Source organism: Telmatherina bonti, assembly GCF_933228915.1.
Source record: "Telmatherina bonti genome assembly, chromosome: 18".
Lineage (NCBI taxonomy): Eukaryota > Metazoa > Chordata > Actinopteri > Atheriniformes > Telmatherinidae > Telmatherina > Telmatherina bonti.
Window position 1 is genome coordinate 18,956,411 of NC_136616.1, and position 15,016 is coordinate 18,971,426.

At 40.0% G+C, this 15,016-nt stretch overlaps 2 protein-coding genes across 2 annotated transcripts; one reads left to right on the plus strand and one right to left on the minus strand.

Annotated features, from left to right (window-relative positions):
- Positions 1 to 389: 389 nt before the first annotated feature.
- man2b2 (mannosidase, alpha, class 2B, member 2) lies at positions 390 to 8,669 on the minus strand. The gene is made up of 19 exons (XM_079257474.1): positions 8,478 to 8,669; positions 8,205 to 8,351; positions 8,011 to 8,116; positions 7,760 to 7,932; positions 7,534 to 7,649; positions 6,909 to 7,086; positions 6,539 to 6,737; positions 6,267 to 6,457; positions 6,012 to 6,183; positions 3,321 to 3,457; positions 2,939 to 3,216; positions 2,643 to 2,834; positions 2,305 to 2,548; positions 2,107 to 2,217; positions 1,446 to 1,638; positions 1,187 to 1,333; positions 979 to 1,091; positions 741 to 858; positions 390 to 600 (listed from the first exon to the last, which is right to left on the minus strand). The coding sequence occupies exons 1-19, from the start codon at positions 8,601 to 8,603 to the stop codon at positions 497 to 499; spliced, it is 3,045 nt and encodes a 1,014-aa protein (XP_079113600.1). The 5' UTR covers positions 8,604 to 8,669; the 3' UTR covers positions 390 to 496.
- A 795-nt stretch (positions 8,670 to 9,464) lies between these two features.
- Positions 9,465 to 11,905, plus strand: smim20 (small integral membrane protein 20). The gene is made up of 3 exons (XM_079257289.1): positions 9,465 to 9,626; positions 10,089 to 10,145; positions 11,708 to 11,905. Exons 1-3 carry the CDS (start codon positions 9,518 to 9,520, stop codon positions 11,749 to 11,751), a joined length of 210 nt encoding a protein of 69 aa, XP_079113415.1. The 5' UTR covers positions 9,465 to 9,517; the 3' UTR covers positions 11,752 to 11,905.
- The last annotated feature ends 3,111 nt before the right edge of the window (positions 11,906 to 15,016 follow it).

A 15,016-nucleotide genomic window follows, 5' to 3' on the forward strand; every position in this document is an offset into this window, starting at 1 on the left:
CAATTATTTGCTTTAAAAGAAACATACATGGTTAAAAGCTGTGCTGTAAATTTATACAAATTGCATGCTGCTCATACTGACCTTATACCACATGTCAAATAAAATATGAAAATGTGGAAATCAGAATACAGTGCCTTCTATTTCTTGATCATAATCCTCAAAGTAAGTCACACTTTTTCTCTTTATTGTAAGTTTTAAAGTATTCTAATAAAATAATCCCAATCATCAATCTCATTCAATCTTCAATGAATGGACCAACTTGTTTGCAGAATGAAGTGCGACACAGGCATCAGAACAAGCATGACAAAAGTAATGCACTTTATTCTGTACGAGTCACAAGTTCAAATCAACACATCAAAGCCATTTCAAAGATCAACAAAATGTGCAAAACCAGCAATAATCAGTAATGTGCAAAAGGATGATTAAATCTTTAAAAGCAATGCCATATTTTGTCTAAAGACCAGAGATCTTCACAGAAGACGAGACATGGTTCAGCCTAAATGTTCCCAGAGCTGAAGTGAACAAAGAAGGTTCTGATCTCTTTGGGCGATATGGTTACAGTGAAATCCTTATCTTCATTCCTCTTGTTATGTTTCAGATCTACAAGAGGAGGAAAAGAAAACATTAAGTTAATGTAAAACACTAGTTGTAGAAAAGGAGTTTTGGTGCCGTCACTGGACATAAACAGAAGATCCATCAGTCGTCATATCATTTGTTCTTTTCTTGATGCAACATCTCACTTTTATCAAGGTTATCTGCAGTTTTCCACTTCCACCTCTGCAGGTCGCTGATATTCCAGGTTCCCGTGAGAGAACGTTCCTCAAGCGCTTTCACTTCCCCAATGCCCTGCAGAACTTCCTGTTCAAACAGGTAAAAGAAATGATGGAAATATTAAAAAAAAAAAAAAAAAAAAAAAAAAAAAAAAGCAACAAAGATCATGCCAACTGATTTCTCCTTTAAAAAAAATCATTTCAGCACCTTTAAGTTGATGGTGATGGGTTTGGACAGCTCGGGATCTTCTCCCTCCTCAAAGAGATGCATGATTCTCAACAGAACTCGATCGTAGTCTGACTCTGAATGCAAGTCCGCACCTACGAGTGAAGCATAAACGAATGAACAAAAGAAGTGTTGAATTCTCTGCGAACAAACAGCAGGTGCTGCGTTTGGATTAATTCTCACAGCCGACCTGAGTTTACGTGCTTGAGGTGAACATCGTGATTAGAGCTGTAGTTCCATCCCAGGATGCTGAGGCTGAGTAGGTGGAGGCTGGATGGGAGAACAACTGAACGCACAGGAGAGTTTCTTCTGGGCTCCTTCTCCTGCCAGGGCTTCTCTAAGAACAACACAAGATTGGGGGAAAAAAAATTGTAAACTAATATGAAATATTAACCAGGAAGCATAAAGTATTAAACGGGACCAAAACAATACAAAGAGGAAGTACTTACGAGGCTTATCTATAGGCATGATGACAGGTCTATGCTGCAGCTCTATTGCCTCTCTCTGGTACTGCTTGGATGTTGCATTTATGGACCCCAGGACCACCCACAAGGTGGGACTCACAACTGAGCTGTCATTCAGGGTCAAGTTGTAGCCGAGGTTCCACGGCAAGTTGTTCCAAAGACGCCGATGGAGCATGACCTGAGAGTACAAAAAACACTAACATGTCTGCAAGATGGCGCTAAGGAAGTGTGTGTGTGTCTGTTTTTTCTTCCTTTATTCTATTCTACGGTCATTTAGCAGAGGCTTTTATCCAAAGCGACTTACATATGAGTGAGAACAACACAAGCTTGAAATCAAACAGTAGAGGACATCAGAGGAAGGTGCTAGTGGACTGTCCAGTTGGACGCAGGTCCTTACATGAAGTGTTACAGACATTTTTTTTTGTTTTTGTTTGTTTCTTTTCTCTCTTCCCACCCCATAATATCACCCATGTTAAAATACAAAGAATTAATACCATAATGTTTGTTGCAAAGAACTGGGCTAAGTTCTCCAACTTTCTGACAAATATAGCTAAACTAAGTGTGGAAGTGCTCCTTGAAGAGCTGGGTCTTCAGCTCTTAAAAGTATACAAGGACTCTGCAGAGCGGACTTTAACCTTTTTCCTACCTCCAGCTGTCCGTTGGCTTGGCTGGAAACACCATGAGCTCTGTCACTGAGGAGCACCAGTCTGCTGAGGTCATCCTCGATGTAAGCTGTCCGAACCATGGGGTAATAATTCTGCAAACATGCTCGATATATATTATACCATATTTCTTGAAATGTCAATATTATGAACATTTTTAAATCTCAGAAGTCCCTAGTTACCCGAGCTAAAGTGTTATTAATGTATTTCTTGTACGTCCTCTTCATCATTTGGTAGCCATTGTCATCAGAATACAAGGTCCTGTTGTTCTTTAAGGAGGTTCTGGTCCTGAGGACGACCTCCGTGTTTAAGTGGAGGGGGCCCAGTGAGTAGGTCTGCTCCAACCTGTGGCACGGCAGCCTGGATCCGATACCTTCTGGAACACGGGTTGTGATGGAGTAGGCATAGTCTTTGTCGCTGCTCTCCCTGAAAGACAGAACAAAGTCGTCAAATCAGCAAAAAGATAAGAAATAAACTGAATCTACAAAAGTGTTGCTAAAGCTGCATAAGTTGGCCCTACCTGTAGAAGTACTGCCTAATCTCAGTGACAATCTTCCCCGGGATGATCTCCATTTCCACCGCCTTATAGGCTCGCTTAGCGGAACCATTAGAGCTGAAGATGTAGTTATCGGAGATGGGCCCTGCTTGTACATCTCCATTCGCATCATATTCCCAGAAATCCTGTGTCATCCTGATTCGTCTTTTATCCGCACTGCCGGTAATCAAAGAAAGATCCTATTCCAGTTACTTGCGTGATGACAGGTGACAAGGGGGAGAAATGTTGGCATTAAAGCTGAAAGCGGTTTAGCAACTCACAGGTAAGTGATGCTGTGCAGCAGATTGGTGTCTTGGTCAAACATGAGCTTATAACATTCATTCAGAACGGGCAGAAGACGCCTTCCCGTTTTTGTCCAGTCTTTCACGTTGAGCCTTTCAAACGAAACCCCTTTCGCTTTGTAAGTGTGTCCACACTTGGACTTTGTAGGACGCGGCGTCTCCGAGAACTTAATCAGGTATTTTCTATGCTGAAGGCCTCCAAGCTCCACCATGACAAAAAGGTCATAGGACACGTTGGACTGTGCCGACTTTTGGATCTGCAACAAAGATGGTCCGGGTTTAATTTCAGCAAATATACAAAACCTTTATGAAATGCAAGACTGACTAAGTTCCACCCAAAGACGATGACGTATACATCCACCTGTGCGGGGACGGGTTGTCCGTCATCGTCATAGACGGTTGCATTCGGGAGTGTTACGGTGACGTTGATGATTGTGGTGATGTTCCAGGCTAATGGGTTGTAAATGATGACATGCTGCTCCAGAGCCTGATCAGTGTCTGGAATGAAGACATCATCAAGCTAAATGTGGGCTAATCTTTATTACATTAACTCCTTTGTTCCCAGGCTTGTGGAGTAATATTTTCCAGCCATTTTATCCTGAGAAGGACGCTCCACAGCAAAATCCTAATACACTATTCACAAAAAGTTAGGGATATTCAGCTTTTGGGTGAAATTTCACAACAAGCCTAAAATGCATTCAAACCTGTACAGGTGAACTTAATGTGACCTTCTCTAAGCTTTTAAATGCACACGTCCAACTGTTAAATGTTTCAATAAATTTTGTACAAGTTGCTGTTCTCTAACAAGGAGCTTAACGGCAAAAATCACGGCAGGTGTGTGATCCTTGAATTGACCAATAAATGTCCTGGTTCAATTAGAGCTGGTGTTTAAACAGTTGTCCTCATCATGCTGTTCACATTTTGACATCATGAGACCAAGACGACACCTAACAATGGAACAACAGTCCCTTGCCATTGCGATGCTTCAAACAGGACGTTCTCAGACAGAAGTGGCCACTGAGCTTGGAGTGTCACAGAGTGTCATCAGCAGGTTGCAACAGAGATATCCAGAGACTGGAAGAGTCACAGAAAGGCCTAGAAGTGGACGTCCTTTGGCCACATCCCGTGCTGATGACCGCTACATTGTGAACACTGCCCTGAGAAACCGGATGATGAATGCCACTCAACTCCAGGCACGTTTAAGAGAGGTGAGAGGCACCCAAGTGTCACGTCAGACCATTCGAAACCGTTTCCATCAGCGTGGTCTGCGTGCTAGACGACCTTCACGGGTACCTGACCACACCACCAGGCACAGGCATCATCGTCTTGCATGGGCCAGGGAGCATTTACGCTGGACGAGGAACCAGTGGGCCTCAGTGCTGTTCTCTGATGAAAGTCGATTCACACTGAGCAGAAATGATGGCCGGCAACGATGTTGGAGACGTCGGGGAGAGCGCTATGCATCAGCCACTGTTGTCACCAGGCGAGCTTTTGGTGGTGGCGGTGTTACAGTGTGGGCAGGGGTGTCCACTTGGTACAGAACTGCCCTACACTTTGTGAATGGTACAGTGACAAGCCCATACTACCTGAATAACATCATGAATCCAGTGATTGTGCCCCTACATGAACAGCACAGGCCTAATTTCATCTTCATGGACGACAATGCTCCTGCTCATCGAGGCCGCATCATCAGGGAACGGCTGTTGGAGACTGGTGTACCTCAAATGGAATGGCCTGCACTCTCTCCAGACCTGAATCCCATTGAAAACCTGTGGGATCAGCTGAGCCGTCGTGTAGAGGCTCGAAACCCTGCACCCCAGAACCTCAATGACCTGAGGGCTGCCCTTCAAGAAGAGTGGGATGCCATGCCTCAGCAGGCAATAAGTTGCCTTGTGAACAGCATGAGACGTCGTTGTCAAGCTGTAATTGATGCTCAAGGGCACATGACGAGATATTGAGACGTTCAAATTTTTTGTTGTGGTGTAACTATCATTGTTGTTACCTTTTGTGTTGAATGAATTTTTTGAGATGAGGAAATCAGTAGTGCATCCTTCTACTTAAATGTCTTACTTTTATGATATTATATCACTGTAGCATGAACATATTGCATTTTCCATAAATTTCACCTGAAAGCCAAATATCCCTAACTTTTTGTGAGTAGTGTATAAAGGAACTTATTGCTTTTGACAATGATGTGACCTATATGATACTGAAACATTTTAACTTGGGATGGATTAAATCTGAACCAAAAAAAAAAAAATGGAGGATTTACGTGTGTTAACATATAATCCTGAAATGGGAAAAAAGCCCATTGTGAACATGGGACTTTGTGAACATGTCTATGCTAGTGTTATATTAATCCCAAACATTTAACACAAGTTAAAACAGGTTTAAACAAGTTAAAGACAGCCTTTTATTTTGAGGAAGTGTTTTTTGAGACGACTATATTTTGATTTTTAAATACAAAGCTGTAACCACAAGGAAATAAGTCATCTTTAATGTACAGCAAGACATTTTTATTTCTAGCTCATTATGAAATGAAATGAATGAAATTAAATGAAAAATACTTTATTAATCCCCAAAGGGAAATTCAATTTCATGCACTTGGTCAGAGGTTTGCTACATCGCCTTTGACTGCAAAGCGAAGCCCCAGAAGCATCACTTTTACAGTTTCCTGAGCTACTAACATTTATGAGACGGGTAAATGGCAATGTAGAAAGGCCAAGATTTCACCAGTAAACTGCCTTTTATTGTATATTTTGAAGCCATCATGTTTTCCATCCAGTAATTTTTTTTTTATTGCTAATGAACTAGTAGAATACTAGAGCAAAGGAATTAGAAATAAAAACAGGTCATTTTCTTGGTGTTTTTTCTTCATATCAAAACTAAGTTGCAGCATAATTTTGCAAATAATAATAATAATAATAAAATAATAATAATAATGGCCTGCTAAAAAATGCATTAGATCTTGTTGATTTAACCCAAACCTCATGTATAATAACAAACTTCTGATAGATGCAACCCCTCATTAAAATTGGAATCTTATTCTCACCTTCTCTGTGGACGCTCCTGCGGAGGATGCTGGAGACAGCAAGGTTGTGGGGCAGCAGAAAGAGCGCAGCCAGAAGCTCCTCCACCCCCACCATAGCCTGCATGAGATGCTGCATGTACATGTCAGCCACCTTGGGAGACTCGGTACCGGTAATCCCATCATGATGCTGGACCTGAAAAAGAAAACATGCACAACAAAATGGTTTTTATTTTTATTTCATGCAGGTGATGAAGTTGAGCATCTGGCCAGATTTACCTCGGAGACCGCCCAGCGCAGAGCTCTGAGTTTGTCCAAGGCCCAGTCTTTAGCTACAGGCCCATCTGGGAAGTTGATTCGGTATCGCGTGAAAAGAGTCTCCGCTGCATGCAGCTGTGCACTGGCCTGTCTTGCTAATCCTTTCAAGACATTCCTGGAGGCATAAAAGCCTGTCCATGCCTGATAGGGCTCTATGAAACGCGACACATTCGTAAATGCAAACAGTGACGGCGAGAATACCTCCAGGTTGTGTAACAACACAGCCTTCTTACCAGTTGAATAAGGCAGAAAATCCTCACTTCCACGGACGTCCCAAGTCAGATTTGTTTGGTAGATGGACTGGAAATATTCACTCAGAGTGGCATACTGGACTGTCACTCCAAACTCTTTACTGTTCTGGTTGATGTATTTCATGAGAGGATCCATGTTGCCGAACTGCACCGATGAGTTGTAGAACTGTTTGTCACAACCCTGAAACAAAACAGTCAAACACACACGCTCAGGAGGAGTTTATTCTAAAAATCAAAATGCCTGGACTTTATAATTCACATCTCTACATGATTCAGTCCTTTTTATTGCTTTTCAGTAGAAGCCTGTGCTAAATAAAAAAAAAAGAAGAAGAAAACAGATGAATGTACTGACCCAAGGCCAAAGCACATGATTAGTCCTGAACCACGCAGCTCTCTGCTTAATGTTCTCCACCATGGTCTTGGCGTAAGGCTGTACCGTCTCCTTTGTGACAGGGAGGCTCATGTTGGGGTAGACTCCATTTTTAGGGGGGTCTGGGAACAAAGCGACTCCATTCCAGTAGAAACCAGAACTGAGGTAGAAACAACGTTTTGTTTTTTTTGTTTTTTTAAATGACACCTTCAGAAATATTCATGTTTTTTTGTAATTACGGAAATGGAATTAAAGTGAAATACAATATGGAAAGTGAATAGATAACATAAATGATTCAATATATAAGTAATTAACATTGAATAAACAAGTGACACTGCAAAAACTGAAATCTAAGATTAAAAATCTTAAATTGAGTACACATATGCTTATTTTTTTAAAGGGAATATAATTCTTAGTTTTTATGCCAGAGAATTCCTCTTGTTTTAAGAGTATTTTAATTGTTTTGGGAAGTCTTGACAAGCCAAATTTTCTTGTTCTGTTGGCAGATAATTTATTTGATTTTAAGCAACATTTACCTGATTTTTGTATTTTTTTTTTTTTTTCGTTTTTTAAGGCTGAGTTTTTGCAGTGTGTAAACGTGACCTACATGTTGGAGAATGGCAGGTAAGATGGAGTGCAGTAGCTGAACTGGTCCATGGTGTGTGTGAAGATCTCTTGTTGGGTTTTCAATGAGGGAGATCCTCGCCACACAAACTGGAGTTTCTGTATCCCCAATATAACAGGATGTTATATCATGTCATGTCATTAAAAACTTACAAATCTAGCCGAGATACTTGAAGTATTTGAGTTCATGTGTCAACAGAATGCAACACCTTGTCTTTCTGCATGCTGTCTTTGAGGTCATAGTCAATGCGAGAGATGAGGTGAGCGTTGAACCCAGCCAGGGCAAACAGGACTGGTGTGGTTGCTGAGGCTCCAAATGGATCAACATGCCAAGAAAATTGAGGGCGCACCCCAAACGTCTCATACAGGAAGCCATGTCCCTCTGAAACAACAGTGAAGTTCAGAGCTGGTGTGTACTGTTAGTCACTGGTGTAAATGATGATCGACAGTGGTAGATTACCTGTCAGCTGCAAGATCTCATCGTCCAGGTCAGTCACAGCCTCGTCATGCATCACTTGACCTCCAATGGTGAACTCAAACCTACCCTCTTTCACAAGCTGTCGTACCTGGATAAACAACAGCAAGTCACCACTCACCAAGATACAAAATGGAAATGTCAGTAGTGTTGATCATGTGACTGTCATGTGGCTTTACTTGTTTCTTATGGGAGTCTGAGGCTACATTATCCCACCAAAGTCGAAAGAATTCCTGCTCCACAGCGATAAACCTGCGATCTTTGCCCTTTGACAGCTCTTCTGTCACAGTTGTGTATACATTGGCTGCATAGGCATGCATACTCTCCTGTGGAAAACAATAATATATAGATATATTAACATGCATATTTATACAGATTAAGCCAATGAACGCTTCACGATGTCTAGTTTTCATGTTCAACATTTCCATAAAAGTCTGATGACAGACACCAACCTGAATGGTGTACACCCAGCCTACATCCATGTGACTGTGCGGAATTACAAATGTTTGAACGGGCTGCTCCTCTCCTGACGCTTCATAACAGCAGCACACAAACGCAACGACGGCTAATAGTCTCATTTTCTTGTCCCATAAAGACTTGCAGAGTTTCGATCAACTCTCAAGAGTTCACCCAGACTTCCTTGTCATGTTATTATTGTTCTGCAGCATGTGACTGTGACGATTCACCCACTACGGAAGCCCGGGCAGACCAAAGCAGTCTGACTTCGCCGCCAGTGATAAAGCGTTACCTTTGCACGAGACTGAAGTTAGCTTTCGATTTGTAGCTGCCGAGTCGCAAAATCTGTAAAGGACAATTTCACTGAACTTTTCGGAAACTAGACTATATAACACCAGGTTCTGACAAAAAACTACAACACTTAGACTCTTCAAAATGAATGAATATGCGTAGTATTTAGAATATTTTAGTCCAGGTTTGAAAAGTCTAAGTGTTGTAGATTTTTGTCAGAAACTCGTCTAATGTGATCCAGATGCCAAAAATGTAATAACATTAGCCTAATTTGCATTTTCACAAATAGAATAGAGGTTTCACAAATCAGACCATTTATTTTCTTAAATCTGCATAGTATGTGGAATATTTTAGTCCAGGTTTGAAGAGTCTAAGTTTAGTAGATTTTTGTCATGACCTGGTCTAATGTGGTCCAGATGCCAAAAATGTCATAAAATGAGTCTAATTTGCATTTTCACAAATAGAATAAAGGTTTCACAAATCAGACAATTTATTTTCTTAAATCCGCATAGTATTTATAATAGTTCAGTCCAGGTTTGAAGAGTCTAAGTATTGTAGATTTTTGTCAGGACCTGGTCTAATGTGGTCTAGTTTCCGAAAAAATCAGTGGAATTGCCTTTTGCACATATTACGAATCGGAAGTTCACTTCAGCTTCATTACCTCTGTGACCTTTTACACCGGAAATAATCAATGACAACACACTCCACTGTTTGGAGGTGAGAGCGTATATTTCCATGTAACACTATGTCAAAAAACACGAGAATAGCGTTGGTGTTTGGAGGCTTTGTAACAGCAATAGCCGCTGCGTTGTACCCCATTTTTGTCTATCCTCTCACGCACAAAGAAGAGTACAGTAAGTTGCTAGCAGCTATTTGGCGCTTACACAATCACTTCACATTGTCATATTGTGTCTAAAAAATCATGCTTGTGCTTATCAGTTTTCTCCACGTACACTTATGCTTAGTCTCGTTAACTTTGGTCAAAATGACAACTATTTTAAGTTGATATTTTTTGTCCACGTTAACATAGTGTTTGCTCTTTTAGGTAGCTAACCTCGTTAGCCTCCAGCTTTTATCATTATATTTATCTTAAAAGGGAGTCAAGTAAATATTGGAACTTCTACAATCAGAGAAGGGTGAGGTAAAATAAATTTATTCTTAACAATAGCTTACATTGCTAAACACCTGTTAAGACAGGTGCGGTTTTAACATTTCTAAGGCTCTTTATATGACTTGTAATGGGAGGATGCATTGGTTTAGTCATAAACCATTTTCCTGTGTTTAAGTAAAATATTGTTTTGTTTTACTTTTAATAGGAGAAGTCCAAAAGGTTAATCGGGCAGGAATCAACCAGGCAGATGTGCAGCCTGCAGGTAAGGGCAGTGTGAAGATAAACAGGAAGTTTTAATGCTGCAAGCCAGACAACAACAACATAATAAAATGCACTGCTTGGATGGTACTTTATGCAGCACAGAATGTCATTATTTACTTTCAGATACATCTGGAACAAAGTTATAAGATGAGGATAAAAAAGTTAATATTATTAAACATGTTATAACTCCTTTTATTTTTATTTTTTTCTTGCATGAGAAGTATGCATAGTTGCTTACATGTTTACCACAGTGATAAACATGCAGGCCACATTGAAATCTGCATGGACAAACACATAGCAAGGAATGTTGGCATTAAGTTGAAAGAATCCGCAAAATTCCTTGCCAAGCAGTTCTGCGGCAAGTAACTTTACCAAACATCTTCAACTATGCAAGTTTTTTTTTCTTATTTTTAACTTTTTATTAATAGAAGGGATGAATAAATATAGTTAGAATAATAACATATACTGTATTCAATATATTAAACACCATGATAGCATTTATTTAAACAGGGAATGTACTAAAAATGACAAGCAAAAAAGGTTATGTACATTTTTCTTTTTTAGTCTACAAAAATCAGTAAGATCAAGAAATTGTGAGAATCCCAATTTAAATCAAATCGGCACCCAAAAGATATGAATTGAATTGAATTGGGACGAAAGAATATCGTCACGGCCCTATTTATCATAATTTAGGTACGTCTTTAATGTGTTATATGTGTGAATATTTGTATAGGTTTGTGTGCATTTATCTATGTGCAAGGATTATATATTTTAAGAATAATTTGTGTACTGTATGTAGGGATATATTATTGTTTAACGACCAGTATATGTAAACATATTTGTTTGTACATGTACATGGATATTGAGTGTATTTAACAAAAAGACCCCAAGGAAAAAATAGCTGCTGCAGATCGTTGTGGCAAGCTGGAGATCCAAAAAAAAAAAAAAAGTAAGGGGTATAATATTTTCACATATAATATTTGATTACTCCCTATTTTTGTAAAAGTGTTGTTTATTAGTTTTCTTGAGTTTGGGAAAAAGTAGTTTTGTATGGGCTGTAATTTTTGATGATCATGTAGCGTCATGATCAGCATCAGATTAAATATTCAGTGATAGTATGAAAAATATAAATGAACCCACGAAGGGTTTCAAATACGTTTACCAACAGCTGGTTGAATCGTGTGGTATTTCACCATTTATTATTGCGGTTAATGTGCTGCAACATACTTGAATTCCTCAGACTTTGAATGCATGAATACTGATTTTTGGAAAAACCTGTTTTGTACACACACACACACACACACACACACACACACACACACACACACACACACACACATACACATATATGTGTGTGTGTGTGTGTGTGTATATAATATCTCAACACTATGCATTAATCTGCCTGGTGCCCCACCTCAGCTGATATGTCATCAATGCTAAATTGTGATCTAGTTTAGGAAAATGTTAAAGTAATAATGGCTCATTTAGGTACTTTTATAGCATTTCATAGTGGTTGCATTCCTCTACATATTAACACTGTATTTCTCTTTTTTTGGTCTGAAGGTGTCAAGATATGGTCTGATCCATTTAAACCAGCGGACAAGTGATGGCCAGGAACGGCTGATGCTCAGAAATCCTGAACTCTGATGCTGTTGAAAGAGTGTCTTTATGATGTGTGGTTGGTGTTTGTGATTGAATTGTGTGAAGTGTTTATTTGAATTACTTATGACCCTTTTCACCTTAAATAAAAATGTAAAGATTTAAGAATGTAAGCACTGTTTTTTTGGAAGATTATTTATGTATTTGTTCAGAAATGAGTAGAAAGACGTGGAAGAAGTCATTTCAATCCATAGACCTAAAATCTTAGGCAGAGTGACATGCAGGGTATTTATTGTCCACATGGGGGCGCTCCATGTTTGCTGATTCAGAAGACACGAAACCATGTAAGGACCTCTATTGGGAAACAAAATGTACTTATAAAGTGTTATTCTGGTATGTAGCCTGCAAGAAATTATAATGTGCAGATGTTTGTTTATAACAAACACTCTTCACATTTATTTTGGTTAAGTTTCAGCTGTAGAAGGTCAATGTCCAGTAATATGCAAAAGCATTGTCCTGAATGGAAAAAATAGTGCCAGAGTTATTCCAAGACACACTGGTCTGCATTATGATTTTCCTGTCGCAGACATGGAGCTTTATTGGTGCTCGTCTGGTTAACTGGCATGTGACTCTCCTTGCATTTTGCCCACAGGGGCTGAAAGGACGGGGCAGTTCTGTGATCGACTTTTTCAAAATCCACTCGATGTGATCCAGACTCCCTTTACGAGACCACGGGTCCTGTCAAAGAAGAGAATTCCAAACTACAATTTTTTTCCCTGTACTTTTGTGGTTTCCTGACATTGACCAGCATCCACTTTCAGAGTTTGGTCCATCAAAGTCTTTCTTGAGGAAAGATGGATTAAGAAAGAACTAAAGCATGTGTTTATGGTCCTTCAGAGATGGTGCATTTTAAAAGTTGCCCTTAAATCTTTCACAGTCCTCAGCGTAGCCTGTACTTTTGAGACTTAAGGATAGTTTCTGAGGCTCATTGCCAACAAAGCTGACTGCGCAGGCCAGCAATGGCCACTCTTCCTCACAAACCCCCCAATCAACAAGCCCCATTGTTTATGAGAGGTTGTTATTGTTGGGCAGTATTCAGAATCTAGAGACAACTCAAGAGCTCTGGCTGCGCAAAGGCGTCCAAAGTAAAGAGAGCAAGGGGTGAGGGGGTGGTTGAGGGAAAACGAAAAGCAGAAATTCCTCTCATTCCCCGCTGGTGTTTTCCAGATTCCTCAAGCGACAGCTCCGTGGCTGTGTGAGTGAAGTAAGCAACCAGAGGGGAAATTGAAGCGAATGGCTAGAGGAAGAGAACCACATTCTTGAGGGGACGCGTCACCTACACACAGAATAGAAAGACACTCAATCTCTCTTACTTTGCCGGGCAGTGTGTAACAGGTTGTGCAGCATGGCCCTCAGCTTTTTGGCCCTACTATGAATCAGTCTTTGGCACTGACATTTTATTTCACACACAAACTCACTCCGACCCCTCTTTTCTGAAAGGCCTCTCAAGTTGATAGCACGCTTTTGTGGTTCTGTGTTGTCTACACCTCTTAATGTGGGTCTTGTCCCATTCAGTGGAATATGTAGATAGACATCTCTATAAACCATTCAGTAGGGTCACAGCTCGCCGTAAACCAACATGAACTCAACAATGCTGACCCTGCAGCACTTTTTACTTCCCTACCATTAACCCATCACACAAATCTCCCCTTGCTATTGAAGCGGTTTTGGAAAGTGGTGGTATGTCTTCGGTCGCTCATAATGCTTGAAGCCTGACTAATTGGTCAAGCTTTTAAGCTAATTACCATGGGAACGAGGGTTTACAGGCGGCTGAGTTGCAGACACAGCAGAGATCGTTTAGGGAGAATTTTGATAATATGTGAGATATATCACATAGAATTTGGAGGTGGAAAGCTATTTTAATGGCATGCTAAAGACTGACGACTGAAGCATCTGTCTCTGTTGGTCCTGGTGTTGCGTTTTAAGAGTATTTGCTTCCTGATTAGATTTATTTAGCTCACCAACATCTCAGAAGCTTTTTTTTTTCAAGGACTGCATTGTTCCCTTTAAACTTTAATGAACATAAATGAAAGACATGTTTACAATCAGCCGTATTGTGCAATACTACTATAAAGAAATGCTAGCATCAAGTTCAATAGGTAGCGCAAACAACAAATATATTTAGAAAATGAGTCGTCGTAGTTAGAATTAAAGCAAAAATACACAAGTACTATGATTGTTAGCTCTGACAACTACATGACTTAATGAACTGAGTAAATGATGGTAAATGGAGAAGCTCTTTAAAAGACCTTCTCCAAGTGACATCTAGTGGGAAAGTTGCAGATCGTATCCAACTGAGAACCCTTGCTTTCAGTATTGGAACTCGAAGGTTGGTTTCACGTCTAATCGTCTTACATATTTTGGCAGAATAGAGTTTTGTTGCGCAGTCACGCCTCCCCAAACAAACCAGACTTCCTCAATAAACAAACTAGGGTTTGATTAAAAAGGGAAGTGCGAATGTACCTTAAAGCATGATGACCCATTAAAACAAAACTCCATCGATCTAGCTTGGCCATTTCAGTAACATCGTAATTGCAATGACTTGAAAAGAAAGGATTGATATTGATACGTACCAGACATTTCTAAATTCTCTGTATCATCATTATCCACAGTAAAAGACAAGTAGAAGGGAAGATAGATAGAATACACAGACTTTGGTTTGTTGTTCTTGCAGCAGCTAATGTCGCCTCCGGCTCTAGCCTTGGGCAAAGATGGAGTGCACCTGAGAGATTTTATAAGCTCTGTAATATACACCCCCAGCTTTTAAACTCACAGTCAACTAACACATTTAAAGTAAACTTAAATCATGTAAAAGGCATGTTTTTCACAATTTTACCTCATACACAGGTCCTTTGTCTTCATTGGTTCATTGGAGTTGGAAAGATGAGCTCCTTTGAATTCTGTCGATGTGGAGAATCAATCGTTGCGTGCAACAAAACAAAATTCATAAAATGACACTTGACTCGAAACAAAACACCTACTGGTAAAGCACTGATTCATATTTTTTTCCAACAAACACTCTTTTTAATTGACAAAGGTCACAACAATCGAGTTCGGTAAAAGATCGATTCCCGAGTATACACCCACAGATTGCTTTTGCATCATCATGTAGCAAGCAGCTGGGCCACATTTCCAGTGAGTCAGTTTCATGTAAACCAGAAATCCCAATTGAACCAAGAATAGTTCGCTTTTGGGTGACAATTGACACAAGCT